The sequence below is a fragment of the Pleurodeles waltl genome, chromosome 7 (genome assembly GCF_031143425.1).
Source record: "Pleurodeles waltl isolate 20211129_DDA chromosome 7, aPleWal1.hap1.20221129, whole genome shotgun sequence".
Lineage (NCBI taxonomy): Eukaryota > Metazoa > Chordata > Amphibia > Caudata > Salamandridae > Pleurodeles > Pleurodeles waltl.
The window spans coordinates 774,042,129-774,063,839 of record NC_090446.1 but is presented as its reverse complement, the minus strand read 5'-3'; the positions used below and the strand labels follow the sequence as shown (position 1 = coordinate 774,063,839).

The window sequence follows — 21,711 nt, the reverse complement described above, 5'->3', positions numbered from 1 at the left end:
ATTTGACATATTGAGTGATTACATTACTGTTATTAATCTTCACTATCCTCATGGGTTTATAAAATTTGGAACTACCTTTTTCCACTATTCTGAGAATGCGTACATGACAAAATCTCCTAGACAGAATTCAGTGTCCTTCAATTTGTGAATTCTATTTTATTATCCCTTGGATCTCGTCTGGTAATGTTGTACTTTTATGATACTCTTGTTCATTGTATCACATTTACAGTGTGAATAAAAACTAGGTTTAAGCCACCAAGGAGGAGATACAGAGGAAGCATGTTCTTTCCTGCTTAATAACCAGAATAAGGTCCTCCCAGTGACAGAGTATGGAGAGATTCTGCAAGCCCATAGTCTCTTTCTGATGGCCACACCAAATGGAGTGTTCTCAACTAGGGGTGTGTGTACACTATATTTGAGAAATATGTTGAAATGCTCTACTAGATCATTACATTGGAGGTTGTACGGAGCTGTATGCATGTTTTTGATCTTATTGGTGACTAAACATTCAGGTATCTCAGAACTGAATTGCACTCCATTGTCTGTGACAATTTGCTTTGGGTACCCTTCTCCGCCGAAAATTTCCATAAGAAATTCAAGAAAAGTAGCAGTGGAAATATTATCAGTAACCATTACTTCAGGCTACTTAGAATTGTAATCAATAAGCACTACAACATATCTCATGTTGTAAAGTAATTTTGTGTACAGTCCAGAAATTCCAAGCACTAACTATTGCCATTTATCAGCTTCAGAACATGCCACACAGTTTCTAACAAATCTTTCTGCTTCAATATCCATGGTAGGCCAACAAAAGTAATTTCTTGAAACGTTTTTCAAGTATTACACTGCCATGTGAACTCAGTGGCGCTTCTTATGAATAATGTCTCTTATTTCTTGAGGGGAAACACATTTATCAGCATAGAAAGCCAAATTCCAAGCTACACTGAATTGACTTGCCACCTCAGCGGAAGAGTGATGGGAACCTTTTACGTATTTTAGAACTGGCCAACTTTCATTCACAAATTTCTTTAATTCAGCAAGAACTTTATAGTTTCCTTTCTCTCTCATCCATTTTTCTTCACTCACACCTTCTTCACCAATGGCACATACAATCACAAATATGTGCAACCACAACAGTTTCATCATCCTCATTTTCCATAACTTCAGGTGTACCATATGGAAGTCTGAACAGTCAAGCTGGCTGTTTAACATTTCCTGGAATATGAATTCAATCAAAGTTATACTCTTGGAGCTTAGAACATAACCTAGCCACCCGAGCAGTATTACATTTTCCTCCCTCTGGTGACAAAATCTGTGTAAGTGTTGTATTGTCAGTTCACAAAGTGAATGTACTCCCCCATATGAAATGCAGGAAATGATTCACTGCCGAAACAAAAGCAAGTAACTCACATTCAATAACTGAATACTGTATTTCATTTTCATTCAAGATCTTGGAGGCCTACACCACTGCGATTTACTTCTTCCATTCTGCTGATCAATAACTCGTGGGCCATAGGCGCTTGCATCTACTGAGAGTACACAATTCTTACTACTTAAGTGTAGGTGCATTGTCTTTTTGATTCTTAACATTTTCAAAAGCCTTGTTGCAGTCTTTGCCCAACTCAAATTCTGTGACTTTCCTGAGAAGTTTTCTAAGTAGCTCTGTCAATGTTGCAAAATGTTTGATACATTTTCTGTAACATTTACAAAGTCCATTGAAAGATCTTAACTTATCTTTGTCATTTGGAGCAGGTGCCTTCCTTATGGCATCAACTTGATTTTAGAACAAGCCACATTTGTTGGGGTAAAGTACAAGGCCTGTTCTGGAGAGTCTCATGCAAACTTCTAAATCACAAGCTGTTCCTTCGTGTCTCTGGAAAATATTAACACATCATCTTGAAAGCATCTGACATGGGCTTACGTATCTTTAAAGACGTGGTACATACCACATTGAAAAACTGAGGCAGCTGATGCAACTCCAAACGGCATTCTTCTGTATTGGTATACCCCAAAGTGAGTGATGAAGGCTGCATGGAGTTGTGATTCCCCAGCTTGTTTAATTTGATGCTATGCATTGCACAAATCTAGGGTTCAAAAAATAGTGGCACCAACCAACATTGTCAAGAGATCACAGACCTTGGTTAAGGGACGGCAGTCCACAATGATGTTAGCATAAAATGCCCTACAGTCCACATAGAGCCTTCTGTTTCCATTAGCCTTCTTTGTCAAAACTATGGGCAAAAGCCAGTCTGTAGACTCTGTTTCTTCCATGAGACCATCTTTCAATAGGTTTCCACAATAAGGTTTGCAACTCTTTCCAAACACTGAACAATACATTTCTTAGTTTTTGATTTACAGAAATGCATTTTTCTTTAACTTTATGCAGTGAGTAAAACCCCTTAATTTTCCCATTTTTTCATTAAATACTTCAAGAAATTTGTCTTTTATCTGATCAATAAGATTGGCTTCTTTGCCAACAAACACATGGTCAACGGCAAGAGGATCAAGTTTAATTTTGAACAATCTCTGGTCATTCCACTCAAGAATGCATGCTCCTTTGTGTGCAACATACATTTTAATTCTATCTGATCTGTTTTTAAACGTTGCTATAGACATAAAGTACCCATTAAGGTGGATGGTATTACCATTGTACATTACTGCTCTGACGTTTGGGTACTTCCAAAGCAGACATATTTTGTGGAAAGTATTTTCCATATATTTCTTTGGATATAATAATAAACGGAGACCCTGACTACTAAATTTTGTAAATATTTTCATAGAATATTCAAGATACACCTTGGAGGTTTCATAAGATTGCACTCAATGTGATCAACTTCTTCTTCTACCACTAATACCATAGTTTTACCTTCTGGGTCACCTTTCTCTGTTCTAGATGAAAGGCTCTCTTCTTCCAGTGTAACCTGAGCCACTTTTAGTTTTCCATTCTTAATTTTATCTGTGCAAAGTTTTGCAAAATATCCTTGACGTTTGCATATGGAGCATTCTTTTTTAATGGCAGTGCATTCACAATAGTTCGCCATGCGTTCACAATAGTTCGCCATGCGTATCCCACGTTCACACTTATATCATGCATGATTGCTCAACTTTCTTTTGAAACATCTTCCACTAGTAAAACAATTCTCTTAATTTTTCTTAAGTCTGTCTTCATTTACCTCTTTGACCCATGACATTGAGCTGTTTTTATCGCACTTTCTAATCAGGACCTCCCATGACCCAAAGGTGTTCTTGGATTCTTGTGCAATTAGTGTTGACCATGAGGTGGTCTCTGATAATTTATCTGTGGTGGGTCCAAATTGCATGATCATGACAGACTTCTTAATTCTGACAGAAACTCAAAACAACATATATTTTCCCTTTGCCGGCAAGTGTAAAAATTATATCTTTCTAGAATTGTGCTCATTGTTTGCTTAAAGTGTGCTTAAGGTCTTGTTAAGGATTCATCAATCTCCTTTAATGAAAATGTCACTTACCCAGTGTACATCTGTTCGTGGCATCAGTCGCAGTAGATTCGCATGTTTTGCAATAGCTCGCCATCTGGTGTTGGGCCGGAGTGTTACAAGTTGTTTTTCTTCGAAGAAGTCTTTCGAGTCACGGGACCGAGTGACTCCTCCTTTTGTCTCCATTGCGCATGGGCGTCGACTCCATCTTCGATTGTTTTTCCCCGCAGAGGGTGAGGTAGGAGTTGAATTGTAGTAATAGTGCCCATGCAATGGAGTGACTAAGTATGCACCTATTTAAGGTTGAGATGATACATATACAAATAGTTGAAGGTAACTTCCAAACTGCTACAGGCTCCCGGGGAGGCGGGTGGGCACATGCGAATCTACTGCGACTGATGCCACGAACAGATGTACACTGGGTAAGTGACATTTTCAGTTCGATGGCATCTGTCGCTGTAGATGCGCATGTTTTGCATAGACTAGTAAGCAGTTATCTCCCCAAAAGCGGTGGATCAGCCTGTAGGAGTGGAAGTAGTCTGAAATAATGTTCTTAATACGGCTTGACCTACTGTGGCTTGTTGTGCGGATAACACGTCTACACAGTAGTGCTTGGTGAATGTGTGAGGCGTAGACCATGTGGCTGCCTTACATATTTCTTGCATTGGGATGTTTCCTAGAAAGGCCATGGTAGCACATTTCTTTCTGGTTGAGTGTGCCCTTGGTGTAATGGGTTTCCTGCATGAGGTTTTTGAAATGCAATAAATAGTTGTTTAGTCTTTCTGATGTCTTTTGTTCTGTCAATGTAATACATCAATGCTCTTTTGACATCTAATGTATGTAGTGCCCTTTCAGGTACGGTATCTGGCTGTGGAAAGAACACTGGAAGTTCCACTGTTTGATTTAGATGGAACAGTGAAATAACCTTTGGCAAAAATTTAGGATTGGTCCTTAGGACGACCTTATTCTTGTGTAGTTGTATAAAAGGTTCCTGTATTGTAAACGCCTGAATCTCGCTTACTCTTCTTAGGGAAGTAATGGCGATGAGAAATGCCACCTTCCAGGTTAGGAACTGTATGTCGCAGGAGTGCATGGGTTCAAAAGGTGGACCCATAAGTCTAGTTAGGACAACATTTAGGTTCCATGAAGGAACAGGTGGTGTTCTTGGTGGTATAATTCTCCTAAGGCCCTCCATGAATGCTTTAATGACTGGTATCTTATATAGGGAAGTTGAATAGGTAGTCTGCAGGTATGCAGATATTGCTGCAAGGTGTATTTTAATGGAAGAGAAAGCCAGGTTAGATTTTTGTAAGTGAAGCAAGTAACCCACTACATGTTCTGGAGTTGTGTGTAATGGTTGTATTTGATTAATATGGCAGTAGCAAACAAACCTCTTCCATTTACTTGCATAGCAGTGCCTGGTGGATGGCCTTCTGGCTTGTTTTATGACTTCCATACATTCTTGGGTAAGTTGTAAGTGCCCGAATTCTAGGATTTCAGGAGCCAGATTGCTAGATTCAGCGATGCTGGATCTGGGTGTCTGATCTTTTGGTTGTGCTGTGTCAACAGATCTGGCCTGTTGGGCAATTTGATGCAGGGTACTACTGATAGGTCTAGCAGCGTTGTGTACCAGGGTTGCCTTGCCCAAGTTGGTGCTATCAATATGAGTTTGAGTTTGTTTTGACTGAGTTTGTTTACCAGGTAAGGAAGGAGAGGGAGAGGAGGAAAAGCGTAAGCAAATATCCCTGACCAGTTCATCCATAGGGCATTGCCTTGGGACTGTTTGTGTGGGTATCTGGATGCGAAGTTTTGGCATTTTGCGTTCTCCCTTGTCGCAAACAAGTCTATCTGAGGTGTTCCCCAGAGTTTGAAATAAGTGTTCAGAATTTGGGGGTGAATTTCCCATTCGTGGACCTGTTGGTGATCTCGAGAGAGATTGTCTGCGAGTTGATTTTGGATCCCTGGTATAAATTGTGCTATTAGGCGAATTTGGTTGTGAATTGCCCAACGCCAAATCTTTTGTGCTAGCAGGCTTAACTGCGTGGAGTGCGTCCCCCCTTGCTTGTTTAGATAATACATTGTTGTCATGTTGTCTGTTTTGACGAGGATGTATTTGTGAACTATTATTGGTTGGAATGCTTTTAGTGCTTGAAAAACTGCTAGAAGTTCTAGGTGATTTATATGCAGTTTTGTTTGATGAATGTTCCATTGTCCTTGTATGCTGTGTTGATCGAGGTGTGCTCCCCACCCTGTCATGGAAGCATCTGTTGTTATTACGTATTGTGGCACTGGGTCTTGGAAAGGCCGCCCTTTGTTTAAATTTATGTTGTTCCACCACAGAAGCGAGAGGTAAGTTTGGCGGTCTATTAACACCAGATCTAGAAGGTGACCCTGTGCTTGCGACCATTGTGATGCTAGGCACTGTTGTAAGGGCCTCATGTGCAGTCTTGCGTTTGGGACAATGGCTATGCATGAAGACATCATGCCTAGGAGTTGTAGTACCATCTTTGCGTGTATCCATTGTGTTGGATACATGCGTTGTATGATGGTGTTGAAATTTTGAATTCTTTGTGGACTTGGAGTGGCTACTCCTTTTGATGTGTCTATTATGGCTCCCAGGTATTGTTGTACCTTGCGCAGCAGAATTTGGGATTTTGTGAAATTGACGGTGAACCCTAGTTTGAAGAGGGTTTGTATGATATGATTTGTGTGATTTGAGCACTGTATTAACGAATGGGTCTTGATTAGCCAGTCGTCTAGATATGGGAACACATGTATTTGCTGCCTTCTTATGTGTGCAGCGACTACCGCTAGACATTTGGTAAAGACTCTTGGTGCGGTTGTTAATCCGAAAGGCAGTACCTTGAATTGGTAATGTATTCCCTTGAATACAAACCTTAGGTATTTCCTGTGCGATGGGTGTATTGGTATATGGAAATAAGCATCCTTGAGGTCTAAAGTTGCCATGTAGTCATGTAGTTTTAGCAATGGCAATACTTCTTGTAGTGTGACCATGTGAAAGTGGTCTGATTTGATGAAAGTGTTCACTACTCTGAGGTCTAGGATTGGTCTCAGCGTTTTGTCCTTCTTTGGTATCAGAAAGTACAGTGAGTAAACTCCTGTGTTTATTTGTGTGTTTGGCACTAATTCGATTGCATTCTTTTTCAATAGTGCCTGCACTTCTATCTCCAGTAGATTGGAATGGTGTGTTGTCAAATTTTGTGCTTTTGGTGGTATGTTTGGAGGGAATTGTAGAAATTCTATGCAATAACCATGTTGGATAATTGCTAGAACCCAAGTGTCTGTAGTGATTTCCTCCCATGCTTTGTAATAATGACTTATTCTTCCCCCCACTGGTGTTGTGTGGAGGGGGTGAGTGACATGTGAGTCACTGTTTAGTAGTAGGGGTTTTGGGGCTCTGAAATCTTCCTCTATTTCTAGGGAATTGCCCTCCTTTATATTGTCCCCTAAAACCTCCTCTATACTGTCCCTGGTAACTGGACGGTGTTGCTTGTGAGGTGCTGGCTTGTGTGCTCTGACCCCGAAACCCCCCTCGAAAGGGTGTTTTACGGAATGTGCTGTAATTCCCTCTGCTCTGCGGGGAGTAGAGTGCGCCCATGGCTTTGGCAGTGTCCGTATCTTTTTTGAGTTTCTCAATCGCTGTGTCCACTTCTGGACCGAACAGTTCTTTTTCATTAAAAGGCATATTGAGAACTGCTTGTTGAATCTCTGGTTTAAATCCAGACGTTCGGAGCCATGCATGCCTTCTGATAGTTACAGATGTATTAATTGTCCGTGCAGCTGTATCTGCAGCGTCCATGGAGGAGCGGATCTGGTTGTTGGAAATGGTCTGTCCCTCCTCAACCACTTGTTTTGCCCTATTTTGTAAGTCCTTGGGCAGATGTTCAATGAGATGTTGCATCTCGTCCCAGTGGGCTCTGTCATAGCGCGCAAGTAGTGCCTGGGAGTTCGCGATGCGCCACTGGTTTGCAGCTTGTGCTGCGACTCTTTTACCAGCTGCATCAAACTTGCGGCTTTCTTTATCTGGGGGTGGTGCATCTCCAGATGTGTGAGAGTTGGCCCTTTTCCTAGCTGCTCCTACAACGACAGAGTCTGGTGGCAGCTGTGTAGTGATGAAAACCGGGTCTGTAGGAGGCGCCTTATACTTTTTTTCCACCCTTGGTGTGATTGCCCTACTTTTGACCGGCTCCTTAAAGATTTCTTTCGCGTGCCGGAGCATACCAGGGAGCATAGGCAGGCTTTGGTATGAGCTGTGGGTGGAGGAGAGTGTGTTGAATAAAAAATCATCCTCGACCTGTTCTGAGTGGAGGCTTACGTTGTGAAATTGTGCTGCTCTAGCCACCACTTGAGAATACGCGGTGCTGTCTTCTGGTGGAGATGGCTTTGTAGGGTATGCCTCCGGACTGTTATCTGACACTGGGGCGTCGTATAGGTCCCATGCGTCTTGATCCTGGTCACCCTGGCTTATGGTGGTGTGAGCTGGGGAGTGTGATGGAGTTCGCGCTGGTGAGACGTTAATCACGGGCGGAGGAGAGGGTGGTGGGGTAACTCTTTTCACCACTTTTGGTTGTGGTGTCTCTTCAGTTTGGAACTCCAACCTTCTCTTTCTTCTAATGGGGGGAAGGGTGCTTATTTTTCCTGTCCCCTGCTGTATGAAGATACGCTTTTGCGTATGGTCCACATCAGTTGATTGTAGCTCTTCCTCAAACCTATGCTTTTGCATTTGGGAGGTTAGCGAGTGCTCTTCTGTATAAGAGCCTGAAGCTGGGTCGCTTGCAGTTTGTTTCGGCACCGAAACCCTGTCTGCGTGTTTTTTCGGCTCCGAGGTGACTTTTTTCTTTTTCGGGGCCGAAACCTCTCGGCGTCGATCTTCTTCGGTGCCGCTGTCTCGGCGTCGAGCCGTGTCCACACCGGCATCTCGGTGTCGAGGCTTGTCTCCAGCACTTTCTCGGTCCCGAGAAGGCTGCGTGCCGGTGTCTCGACCGGAGTCGGACGATCTCGGCACTGTTTGGGCCTTTTTCGGTGCCGACGGTCGGTCACCGAATTTATGGGTGGAGCCATGGCCTGATGGCAGTGGCGTCCCCTGGGCCTTGTAAATTTTCCTCTGTGTGGTTTTCGACGTCCTACTCACGGTTTGTGTATCGTCGAATCCTTCGGAGTCCGATTCTTGGATCGAGAAGGTACCTTCCTCTTCCTGCTCCTCGAACTCTCGGTGGGCTGTCGGCGCGGACGCCATCTGAAGTCTTCTGGCTCGACGGTCTCGGAGTGTCTTTCGGGACCGGAACGCACGACAGGCCTCACAGGTGTCTTCACTGTGCTCAGGTGACAGGCACAGGTTACAGACCAAGTGTTGGTCTGTATAGGGGTATTTATTGTGGCATTTGGGGCAGAAACGGAACGGGGTCCGTTCCATCGGCGTTCTTCAGCACGCAGTCGGGCCGACCAGGCCCCGACGGGGGATCGAAAAACTACCCCGAAGGGCACCGGAGCTCTTCGATCTTCGATGCGGTGTTGAATCTAAGTACGCCGATCCCGAACGCAACCATACCGACGAAAATCTTCCGAAATTAGCTAATTTTCCGTTCCGAAACTCGGAGCGACAGGAACACGTCCGAACCCGATGGCGGAAAAAAAACAATCGAAGATGGAGTCGACGCCCATGCGCAATGGAGACAAAAGGAGGAGTCACTCGGTCCCATGACTCGAAAGACTTCTTCGAAGAAAAACAACTTGTAACACTCCGGCCCAACACCAGATGGCGAGCTATTGCAAAACATGCGTATCTACAGTGACAGATGCCATCGAACATCATCTTATCATGAGATATTTCAATTTTAGGTAAGGCTCTGAATAGGTCTTGTCCTTCAGTCACTAGCAAATGTAGTAGTATACATTTCCACCTTTCAACAGGCATACTATGTGCATCTATTGCTTTTAGATATGTGAGGAATTCTCCTTTCCATTTTTCCATTCCAGTGGGGGTCTTCCTTTGTTTTGCAAGAACTTATTTGAGGGTCAAATTGCATATATATGCAGTTTGAATTTAAAAATGTTTACGTCTAGACAAAGGTATTGTATATCCTGCAGGTAGAACAGTTTGTGGAGAACTATAAAACAAGGAAAATCAAGCTTAAAAGTGCATATGATAAAATTGTTTAGGTAAAAGGAAGAAAAGGGGCCAAGAGAGGTTCTTTTTCCTGCAATGAATGTGTCTTTTTTTTCTTTAAAGAAAGAAATATGGTAAGACTGATGAGTAAGAGAAGTTTGTTGCAGTACGATGGAACAGCTGCCCTTGTTTGAGAATTACAGTAGAAAAAGCCAATGTGGGGTGTATCATGGACTGGGATTGGGAGAGGTGGCCTATAATTGCTAGCGGAGTACCTTGAATGTGGCTCCAATTCCCAAGTAAGTTCAGCAGATATGCAATATGGCAGTGGGCGGTATTGTCTTGAGGGAGGCGGGCTTATGCAGGGTACGGCTCCAGTTCATCAGGCAACTGAGATGTTGTCTCACAGGACAGATGTGCTGCGCAGAAGACTGAAGGCGGTAAGAAGTATGTTGTAAATAAGGTCGATGTCATCTCCTGATCTCACAAAGCAGGCGATTACAACATAATCCCAAGAATCATCGACAAAAGTGTTGTAAATGTAAGAATTCACGCAGCCCGAAGAAGTGACCTTTTTACTCCTCACAGAGATCAGCATCGTATCAAACACCAACATTCTAAAAAGGTGTCTCACAACATTACGAGGCTGTACCATTAATTAATAAGGAGGGGTGACAGGAATGTCGGAAGAAGGCAGGGGAAAGGAGGATAGAACAAGGGGAATAATGATGGACTATAATGCAAAAAGGGGGAAAGCAGTACATAACATTTAGTAAAGGGCAAAAACACTACAAACTATCATCCACCCACCTAAACCGAGGAACAACAAATGTGAAAATATAGAGGACCGATAGATGCGTCTATGTGCACCTTAACTGCAGGAAAGCTACTCCTGGACAGCTGTATATTACACCATCAGCTACATCTGCTGAATTGTTTGCTAGCCCCATTTCGACCTTACAATTAGTTACAATTAGTAACTATGTTGTTTCTCTCAGAATTCTATGTTCTTGCATTGTTTGGTGAGAAGAGACACCGGCCTTATTTGCATGCACCCAGGCTTGAATCTCAACTTCATTTTTACTTCTTGCTCATCCCGTCTCTGCTGCCTCAATATCAGTTCCCCAGGTGGGCACACGAACCATGATGTAAGGTTGGTAGGTTGTGGTTGCCCAGAGGTGCCCAGATTTATGGAGGCTTTTGTGCACAGCTATTTACAACTGAAAACCTAGCACATGCATTCCTACCTGGTGTACACTAAATCAGCTATGCCAAAGGAAACAAAAAGGTTTACATTTACGGCTTACATACCTGTATTTAGATGCAAATGGAGTAGGCAATATTTGGTTCTACCTTACTTGGTAAGCATTAACCAGTGGGCTTGTGGGCTCATTGTGAATTATTGAAAAAATAAAATAATGCTATGAAAAATAATAATGGAAAATATAGCTCAATAAAGCAACAAATTATAATTTGAAGTTATAAACCAATGTATTGGTGTTAGAAAAGGCTTGTTACAGAGCAGATTATTACAAATGAAGGCGATTTAGGTAATCTGCCTTGCAGCCCATAGCATTCATAGTGCTTTTACAACAGTACTGTAAGTGTGTTGCTTTTGGTAGTTTGGTTTAACTCCATCATTTGTGCCTTTTATTTGTAACATCTAACTGAGTTAGTTAATGTTGTCTTTTGTTTTTATGGTGGAACTCTATTAGTTTACCTGCACCAAAAGATCCTTCATATTCTATTGATTTTTTGAAACACAGCATAAAAAGAAGCTTGACTGCAGCCGTGACATTTAAAGAAATACTTAACTTACTTAGATAGCATGGCAGGATATGAGGTGGGTGTTTAAGAGGTATCCAGACGACTAGATTAGTTTACCAATTTCCATGGGTAACTCTTACATGATTTAAGAAAAAACTGTCTGGACATCCAAGAGGCCTAGGAGGACAACATTCAGAACAAATGAGTGGGAGCCATGTTTCCCTTTTCAGCAAGCACATAGCCCTCATACACATCCTGACAACATAAGTGTCTTGGCACACCCCACGGCATCAATGCTTAGGCCTCGTCATGTAGTGAGTATGAGACATGCTGTGCTGGATCGCTAAATCTTTTGAATAAACTTTATGTTTATGTTTTTACAACTTATTGGAGCATCAAATCGGTAATTGTCTGGGAAGTGTCTGTAGTTGCACATGTCCACATTTCTGGCACGTTCTCGTGCTCTTGAGGGAAATCCCATGACTACGGAAAAGCCATGTGAGATATGGATATTTTAGCTGCCTTCTTGCCTGGCCTCCTTTGTAAACCACGCTCACAAGATTCTATAAGCTTTGGATTGAGAACTCTGATGGGAACATGTCTGCTGCATAAAGGTTTGAGAGGAACTGTTGTGGATGTCAGAGTATACCATTGATGCTCTTCCTCTGGATCTTGGCAACACTGCGCTCATGTATTTTTGTGATTCACTGGTGGGCCTTTTATTTTGAAACTGTTACTTCTTAGTGCCTGGCACGGTAGCTTGGTACTCATGTAGAAGGGTGTATTCCTAGGATTGTGTCACATGTCCAGTAATACCATTGTTTTTAGAGATTGTGCTCTTGATGAATATTATTAGACAAAACCTCACAGTTCTGAAATGTCATGACGATGCGAGAGCTACAGAACTTTTCTGAATTAGTCAATTCTGTTAATCTAAGAATGTGCAGCATTTTTACTTCCGTGTTAATGAGTCTCCTGTGCCAACTCGGACTTTCACACGAGAAGAGCCTGCCGTTTAGCACTCTTTTGATAGATATTGTTTTAGAACCATATTGTGTAAATAGAAATCAGGCACAGAACCTTGTATTCTGAGTACTGGGCAATAAGGTATGTTGGAATGGAGCAAAAGCTAAGAAACAGTTCACGTGCACGTTTATAATAAGAACGTAAGAGGAATGTTTGAGGCAAACATCAATGGAGCAATGAGGGGTCTTCTTGAAAACTTAATCTTTATTTCACAAGGTGCTGCAGTTAATACATTTTGAATCATTTCTGTGTGTGTGACACGTCTGAACTGCTAGTGGTTCACCGTATTTCCTTAGCTGCAAAGATTATTTTTATTTTTGTTTCTGTTTCAAGATCTGCATGAGCCCTTTTCTTTATATCTTCTAGTTTCTCGGCTCAATGCAGCAGATCTACAAAGGCCAGCGCTCCTAAGTGAGTGAGTCAGTCAGTTAGGGTTAGGCCTCATTCTGCTTGTGGGATAAATGGAGCAATTCATCTACATTTAGCTGAGTACATTTTAAGACAGTTCTAGTGGCCTCCATATTTGTATTTAACAGGCGAAGGATGCACACCTGTATTTCTGGTTATTATTTTAGTTTGCTTCCGACCGCCACCTGTGGGGACTCACCAAAGCTGTCCCCTAGGCATCCAAACAGTGAAGGTTTTGAGATCAGGGGGGCACTGTTGGTCCAAGCTGCCTCTACGAAAGCACAGGGAAATAAACGTTTCCCACCTGCATGTTGTGGATCTTACGAAAGCATTGCTATGATGGTGTGAAGTCACAGTAAATAAAAATCAGAGGTTTAAACAGAAAGTCCCTGCAGACTGCAACTATACAAAGTACGCCAAACAGGATTATTGTACAATAGTTGTTTTTTTATTTGTGCAGAAAATGCACAAACAGATTTAAATATTTGCACAATTTACACACACGCAGGACTTGCTTTGGAGTGTGAAAATTACTTCAGGGGTATGATACACTGCAATCAAAGACATTAACAGGTAATCCAAAAAATATTTTAGAAATAATGTTATAAAAATCTGTACATCCAAATGTTAGCTCCAGAGCTAATTATGATTGTATGAAAAGGCAATCTTTGATAGAATCGTATTCAGATTTAGTTATACAAATACAGTTAGAACATATCAACATTCAGACATTCCAAAGAAAACATATTAAAAGTATATTGCTGAAGTTTGTCATTGATAACAAAAGTAATCGAATATTGCATAGCAGAAAATGAGGTCATTTATATGCATATATAACACTGCCACTTTTTTCAATGGGAAACATGTTCCATTTGCTATTAATAAATAAACGTGGTCATGACCACGACCACAAAACACTAACCATTTACCCTTCATAACAGAAATAATACAGTAAAACTTCAAGAATTTCCAACAAACTGTGGCTTGCAAATTGGTTTAGTGCAGTTAACTCGGTAGATTTATAGTAACCATTCTTTGTAAGCACATTTGCTTGATTTGGAAAATTGACAGTTCCTACTACGTAGTCATCTTACTGGCCTGGAGATTAAATATGTATTACATTTAGTAATATCAGTAGTAGAGAAGTACAGTATATTTCACCCACATGCCCCCAAGGAGCACTGCTTGTGCACTAAAACGCCCGCTCTGCAGTATGGGTAAAACTTGATGGCACTCTGATGGCAGCTTAATTGCTGAAGGAAACATACAATGTTGCTTCAAAAGACGCTGAGCCCACTGCGTAAACATGTATGCTCTGTTCCCTTAGCACCGAGTCTGTTCGCCACAGAGTTTTCACATTTCTTTAGCTTCCAGTGCAGCGGGATGGCAGAGGTAATTTCCTACAGTATATGTACACTTGTCACGTTATCCAGTTATAACAATGGATGCGGAACAGTCAATCATCCTTGCTCTCAGGGCTGGGTAGAACTCACGTCATTTGCATGTTACTTCTTGAACGGCAATTTGGTCACAATGGTTTATCGATCACAGCAACACCTGTTTTAAAAGTTGAAAAAATACAACTCAGTATTAGCTTTGGTATCTATAAAATATGGACTAGAATAAAATCATGATCTTTAAAACAGCATCATAGGACTGGAGTAAAATTCTTCAATACTGTGATGATACCCCAGGTAGGACTGATCAAAGGAAGCGCAGTTTGACAGAGTCCCATGACCTCTTACTGTGCCCAACATAGGTGGATTAAACACAATGTCAGTGTCAGGCTCGTAGGAGATACTAGGTGTCTTAGAACAGAAAGTGACACCCTTAATGGATTCACAGATCAGATATAGCTGTCTTCACTATAATTCTTGCCAACATGCTCTTCCTTCTGAAGGAATCCATTAACCTAAGTGACAGGGTAAGCACATTTGTCACTTATTAGACTGCCATTAAATGTGCTACACAACACCAATTACTTTTGCATTTGCTACTGTTAAACCAAGTAAGAAAATTAGGTATGTTGGACGGCATTAGATTGTACATGCTTTATTAGGTCTATCTGCGAAGTAGAAATTAATTATACATAAATTGGCAGGAAAATATGATACGATAATTATTGATAATTAAAACGCATCAATGCTGGCCACCAAAGCTAATCTTTTATTTAACACAAAAGTTCACTGCCAGACTGAAGCAGCAAGAAGGAGACATAGACTGCCTGTTACCTATGGTGATATGCAGGACAGAGCCGGATTCGACAGATTCAGAATGCATTCCAGAGACATTTCACTGAATTCTAACCTCTCCAATAAATGACACAGCCATTAACGCAAATGTGGATTATATATGGTTCAAAGGAGCCCAGAGGACTGATAGGCATAAAGACAAAAATTGTTTTTATCAAAGAGTAGATATGTATGCAACTCAAGTGTCTTGCGTTGGCAGTAGTAGAGAACAACAGGCGACTAATGCAGAACACTGGCGTCCTGAGACATAGGACATGGGTTCTAGGGAAAGGGTCTTTAAGGATGGCTTTTCTTAGAGTAGGGTTAAGTTAGGAATGTGTCCTACCGGATTGAGCATACACTATAGATATTAGTGAATAATCCATTGACGTCTATTGCATTGGACTATACCAAAGTCTATGAACGGTTCTCACAAAATACATTTTCTTTACCAGAGAACCTACAAAGGCAATCCTTACTATGGAAAACTAGCTTTCATGGGCACAAAGTAGCAAATAGCTGAACGGTGCAGCAATGGTTGAGGTAAGAATGGAGCACTGGGCTTACAGTTCAGGTTCCAAATGTTACTTTTCCTATGTGACACACCTGCAATTGCCTCTGCTCTGAATCTTATAAGCTCTCTATAGGAGTGTAGACAGGAGATTCCATAAAGTCTAAGTGAGATAAAAGTTTAGAGAAATGCATAGGGTGTAGATAGCCTATCTTGTGAGACTTATATTGACTTATTAGCCACCAGACCGCAAAGTTAAAGAGTAAGCACAAAGGAATATATATATCTCCCGCTGCAGACATGCTTTGACCTGATCATCTCATTGCCAAAGCTACCAATAACATGTGCAAGTACTGACCATCCTGCAAGGTCAGCCCCAAATTTTTTGCCTTCCTTCTTCTCTTTTTCTGACCACATTTTTGCTGGCTTTAGGACTCTGCGCACTTTACCACTGCTAATAAGTGCTAAGGTGCATATGCTCTCTCCTTTAAACATGGTGACATTGGCTCATACCCAATTGGCTTATTTAATTTACTTGTAAGTCCCTAGTCAAGTGCAATACATGTGCCCAGGGCCTGTAAATTAAATACTACTAGTGGGCTGCAGCACCGGTTGTGCCACCACATAAGTAGCCCCCTAACCATGTCTCAGGCCTGCCACTGCAGGGCCTGTGCGTGCAGTTTCACTGTGGCTTCGACTTGACATTTAAAAGTAATTGCCAAGCCTTAAACTCCCCGTTTTTACATATAAGTCACCCCTAAGGTAGGCCCTAGGTAGTCCATAAGGCAGGGAGCAATGTAGGTAAAAGGCAGGACATGAACATTTGTTTTCTATATGTCCTCGTAGTGTAAAACCCCTCGTTTTTACACTGCTGTGAGGCCTGCTCCTTTCATGGGACAGCATTCGGAATACCCTTATATACTGTTTGAGTGGTAGATTCAGATCTGAAAGGAGTACCAGGTCATATTTAGTATGGCCAGAATGATGAAACAAAATCCTGTTGACTAGTGAAGTTGGATTTAATATTGCTATTCTAGAAATGCCACTTTTACAAAGTGAGCATTTCTCTACACTCAAATCCTTGTGTGCTTTACAGCCTGTCTCCAATCCAGGTCTGGCTGGGTTGCTTGACAACCCCAAACACAGGATGCTCAGTCACACCTGCACACATCTGCATACTGAATGGGTCTTCCTGGACTGGAGGAGTGGAGGGCCTGACACTTACATGTCAAAGGACAGTGGCCTGCCCTCACACAATGGACTGCCAACCCCCCTACTGGGACCCTGGCAGACAGCATGGAACTGAAAGGGGACCTTGTGCACTTCTAAGCCACTCTTTGAAGTCTCTCCCACTTCAAAGGCACACTTGGGTATTTAAACTGGGCCTCTGACTCTACTAACTCAGACACTTCTGGACAAGATATCACTGGTGAAGAAACTCTGAACCAGGACCTGCAACCTGCCAAGAGGAACTGGCTGCCCAAAGGACTCACCTGACTGCTTTTCTGCAAAGGACTGCTGCTCTGCTGTTGCCCTGCTGCCTTCTGGCTCTGCTGAGAAGTGCTCTCCAGGGGCTTGGATACAGCTTGCCTCGTGTTCATTGAAGTCTCAGGACCAAAAGACTTCCTCCTGCAAAGAACTCCTTGTGTGGCGGAAATGCGATGCACATCCTGCATCGCAGTGAGAAAATCACTGCACCCCGAACCGGAACGACGCAGCCCAGCTCCCCGAGAGGAGATCGACACAGCACCAGCGTTGCGACCGGAACTTCGACGCACAGCCCACTGGATTGACGCATAGCCGCGCCGGAATGACACGGCCCGACTTCCTGCAAGAAGAATCAATGCAGCGCCTGCTGTGCGACAGAACTTTCCCTGCATCACCCACCGGATCAACGCAGCTCCTGTGACTTCGTCCTGCACGCCCGGGATTTCTCTGCATCATCCCTGGGGCGTCCAAATACCCCATAACCGAAGAGGATCCAAGTCTTCGTGCTGGAAATCGACACACGGACCTAACTGCATGAAAAATATCAATGTATGTTCTGTGTGCGCCCAGAGAATCCAACGCACAACTCCCAGTTTTCCACGCATTACCTCCTCTGTGGCCCCTCGCGGAGAATTTAGACGCAAACCAGGTACTTTGTGTTTGCAAGAGACACTTGTTGCTTTTTAAGAACTAAAGACACTTTTTTAAAATCATTTTTTTAAGTGATATTTCAACATGTGCTTATCAAATCTTGATAGTTTTGACCTGCATTTAACCAGATAAATATTCTATCTTTTTCTAAACACTGAGTGGTGTATTTTTGTGGTGTTATACTGTGTTACTACATTATTTATTGCTCAAATACTTTACACTTTGCCTTCTAAGTTAAGCCTGACTGCTCAGTGCGAAGCTACCAGAGGGTGGGCATAGGATAATGTGGATTGTGTGCGCCTTACCCTGACTAGAGTGAGGGTCCTTGCTTGGACAGGAGATAATCTAATTGCCAACCAAAGACCCAATTTCTAACAATTCCATTTACAATAAATGCTGGCTAGATAGGTACATCTGCCCCAAATAATGAGCTTAAGGAGGCAGCAGAAGGCTTTCAGTAAATCATGGAAATTTGTGTTGGTAGTTTGCTGCCAAAACACACTAAAGTATACTGACATGTATGTGGCCCATGTATATTGCCAGGATGACTAATATTTCTTTGACAGTCTGTTCTTGAGATGTACACCTTCCTACATTACCAGTTAATCTGGGGAGTAGACTAAAGTTACCCACATTGATGTGCTAATAGCTAACTGGCTATTCGTAAATTGTAATACATCCTAAGTTGCATTTTCCCTAAAGGATAAGACATTGTTTTTATGCACTTTGTGCAGTTGAAGTAGGCCTTACCCAAAATACCTTATTCGCAAACATCTTGTACGAGACAATATATGAGCCAATGCATTATGCACTTGTGTGGGACCACAAATGTAGCATGACAGGATTACATTATTTGTGTTACAAAAACAACCCTAAGCAGTTTTTTATGCCATTTAACAAAATGTATATCTGATGATGGCATGGGCAAAGGCCATGTCTGGGTGTCTCCAACTCAAACACCTACCACCGAGAGGCCAAACTTATTTTGTATTGAAAACTAAATATAATCAGATGTTCTGCAATATCAACCAAAGACTTCAAGATTGTTAGAGAGGTTTCTAAAAACGTTTATCACATCAAAAGGTTTGCATACATCCTAGAAAACAGAGAACAAATAAGAGTGTAGCCTTCACTAACATGTCCAATGAACACATTAGGGGCAAATGTGCTGGCAACTACTGTGGCACCCAGAGAAAGAAGTACCCAACATGGGTACAGTGTTCATGAAAAAATCTAAAGTAGTTTACCTGCACTAAAAGTGAAAAAGGTTAATTGTAAACACTTTATTTCTAATAAACAACAACTTCATATGAAATCCTTGAGCACCAAAAATTCAGAAAATACATCTCTAAATTTCCTTCCTTTTACGTCAACATATTAAAATAACCCTATCACTCGAAATCACTTTTTAACATTATAACTACCATAATCAAAATCAAAGAATTTCCCTGAAAAAATAAAGTTATGGGGATTTCAGAGCTGACAAACAGGAGGTAATCAGGATTACTGTCAGGTATAATGCTCCCACTCCTGGAGCGGTATATATCCTTAAAGTAACACCCCCTGCCTAACAGAAGAGAATACATTACGGATTACCTGCAATCCACATCTATGGCTGCCTTTCGAAGTGATCATTAGGGTAATGCAGTAATCCAGCATTGGATCTTTCGCAGATTCACATAGCTGAATCAGAATAGTGAACAGCTGATTATACATATATTAATAATAATATTAACATCATCAAAAAGTGGATGGTGGGTAGATATAAAACAGTAAATATTTTTATATGGTTCACCTCACTGGAATAGAGGCTTTAAAAATGCTTACCTCACTGCTGTGTCGTTCTGTACCATTGAATGCACACAGTAATGTTGGATGAATGGGTGTCTATTTTTCCACGTTTCTGCTCTACAGATGTCTTGTATAGGCACACTAATGAAAAAAGCTATTGACGCAGAGATACTCCTAGTCGAATGTGCTCACACTTATCCAGCCAAAGGTCTACCTGCTTTTTTTTATTGAAAAAGACTATGGCTGCTGAAATCCAATGTGGTATGCTTTGTTTTGAAGGGGCAGGGACTTAATGAGATTTGCCATATGCTCCAATAATTGGCCCTTTCTTCTGTGGCATAGGTTCTATCAATATAAAACTTGATGTATAGTTTAACATCTAACATATGGAGTGTTCTCTCTGCTATGTCCTTATGGTTCTGGAAGAATGTTTTTAATACCACTGGTTCACTGAGATGGAATTGCAATGGCACTTTGGTGTAAAATGGGGAATTGTCCTTAGAATTACTCAATAGTCTCTAAACTGCATGTAAGTCTCCTTAATGGTGAAAGCTTGTATCTCACTTACTCTTCTTGATGAAGTGAGTGCAGGGCGCAACATCAAGTTCCATGAAACATATGAAAGTCTGCTTTATGAATAGGTTCAAATGGACTCTTCATTAGTTTTTATAGGACTGTACTTAGCTGCCAAGGAACCGGGGATTCTTCAAAGAAGGAAAAGTTATTTTAAGAATTATTTTGTGATTCTATATGCCCACAAAAATGATTTATTCAGAGATCTCGTATAACAAGATAGAACTTCCAAATGTACCGTAACCAAAGAGGTGCAACAGACCGGGTTTTGATAGGTGTGGTACGTACAGTAGTAGTCCCCTGAGGTTCTGATGAGATTGGATGAGCTTTGTTGTCCAGACACTATAAGTAAAAACAATTCCACTTGAACTGGTAAGTTTCATCAGTTGACTCCGCTCTAGCTTTTGCTGGGATTTGGCTACAATCCTGTGGATTGTCTAGATGTGAGAATTTGTTGAAATCAGAAGTCAGGCCAACAGGTTCAGGGGTTTTGGGTATGGATACATTTCTGACGTTTCACCTCTGATCGGAGAAGTAGCTCAGTGAACCAATACTGTCTGGGCCATCTCAGAGCTATCAAAATTATTTTGCATGGTTCTCTCTTCATCTTGTTCAAGACTTTTGGAATTAAAGGTATCAGAGGGAAAGGGTAGGCAAATGTTCTTATCCGTGCTATCGAAAATGCCTTCCTTCATGAATGTGGTTGGTTATGCCAGCTTGTGAAGAACTGACACTTTCGGTTTTGGCTTCTAGCAAATAGATCAAGATTTGGCTTTCCCCATCATGCAAAAACTTTGTTGAGAACCTCTGTGTTGAGCTCTCATTCGTGACAAGAATTTGTCATCCTGCTTCAAATATCTGCCCTCTGATTGTTATTGTCTGGGACACGTTCTGCTCTCAGTTGAGGTTGGTTGCTTTAATGACCACCCCCAAATAATTTGCGCTTCTCAAGATAGGAGGCACTATCTTGTTCCCCCTTGTTTGTTTAAGTAATGATTTAATATAGTGTTGTCTCTCTGTATCAAAATTGAAGACCTAGCTATGCACAGCAGAAAAGCCTGAAGATTTAATGTTACTACTCTTAATTCTAGCAAATTGATCTGAAGAGCTTTTTCTTAAGCAGACCATTTTACGCTGATCTCTAGTTCCTGTACTTGAGCTCGCCAACCTTCTAAAGAAGTGAATGTTATCATAAATTGTGGTAATTGGGCTTAGAATGCAAGACCTGTTGTTAAGATTGATTCTTGCGCCCACCAATGGAGAACAGCTTTAATTTCCGAGGTGATAGTTATCACTTTGTGAATTAACCTATGGTTTGTGGCAATTGCCTTTCTAATTCTTCCTGGAGACCCCTTTTTCGAAGGTAGCAGAGGTAAATATAGGGGGATGCACAATGACATCATCCCCAGCAGAGATTTTTAAGCTGTACCGAAACTGATTTTCTTTTTAGAAAATTATTTGCTAATTGTAGTAGTTTGCCACGTCTGTCTACTCTTGGGTGTGTTTTGTCTTTTATGGTACCTAGAACCACCCCAGAAACGCAGTCTTTTGTGATAGATGGAGGGAGGACTTTTGACTATTTTACATAGGGTGCAAGTGGTTGACTGTAGACAGGCTTTGGTTTACTTTTTTTGTGACCCGACAGGACTGAGCCTTTATCAGCCAGTCATTTACGTAAGG

At 41.7% G+C, this 21,711-nt stretch overlaps 1 protein-coding gene across 3 annotated transcripts in view; it reads right to left on the bottom strand.

Annotated features, from left to right (window-relative positions):
• Positions 1-13,217: 13,217 nt before the first annotated feature.
• The window catches only part of LOC138245566 (kelch-like protein 3), a 416,865-nt gene continuing 408,371 nt past the window's right edge, over positions 13,218-21,711 (bottom strand). For all 3 annotated transcript variants that reach the window (XM_069199266.1, XM_069199268.1, XM_069199269.1), the window contains one exon: positions 13,218-14,343. In XM_069199266.1, coding sequence (XP_069055367.1) covers positions 14,315-14,343 — 29 coding nt within the window. In that variant the 3' untranslated portion in view covers positions 13,218-14,314. The remainder of the gene's footprint in view (positions 14,344-21,711) is intronic.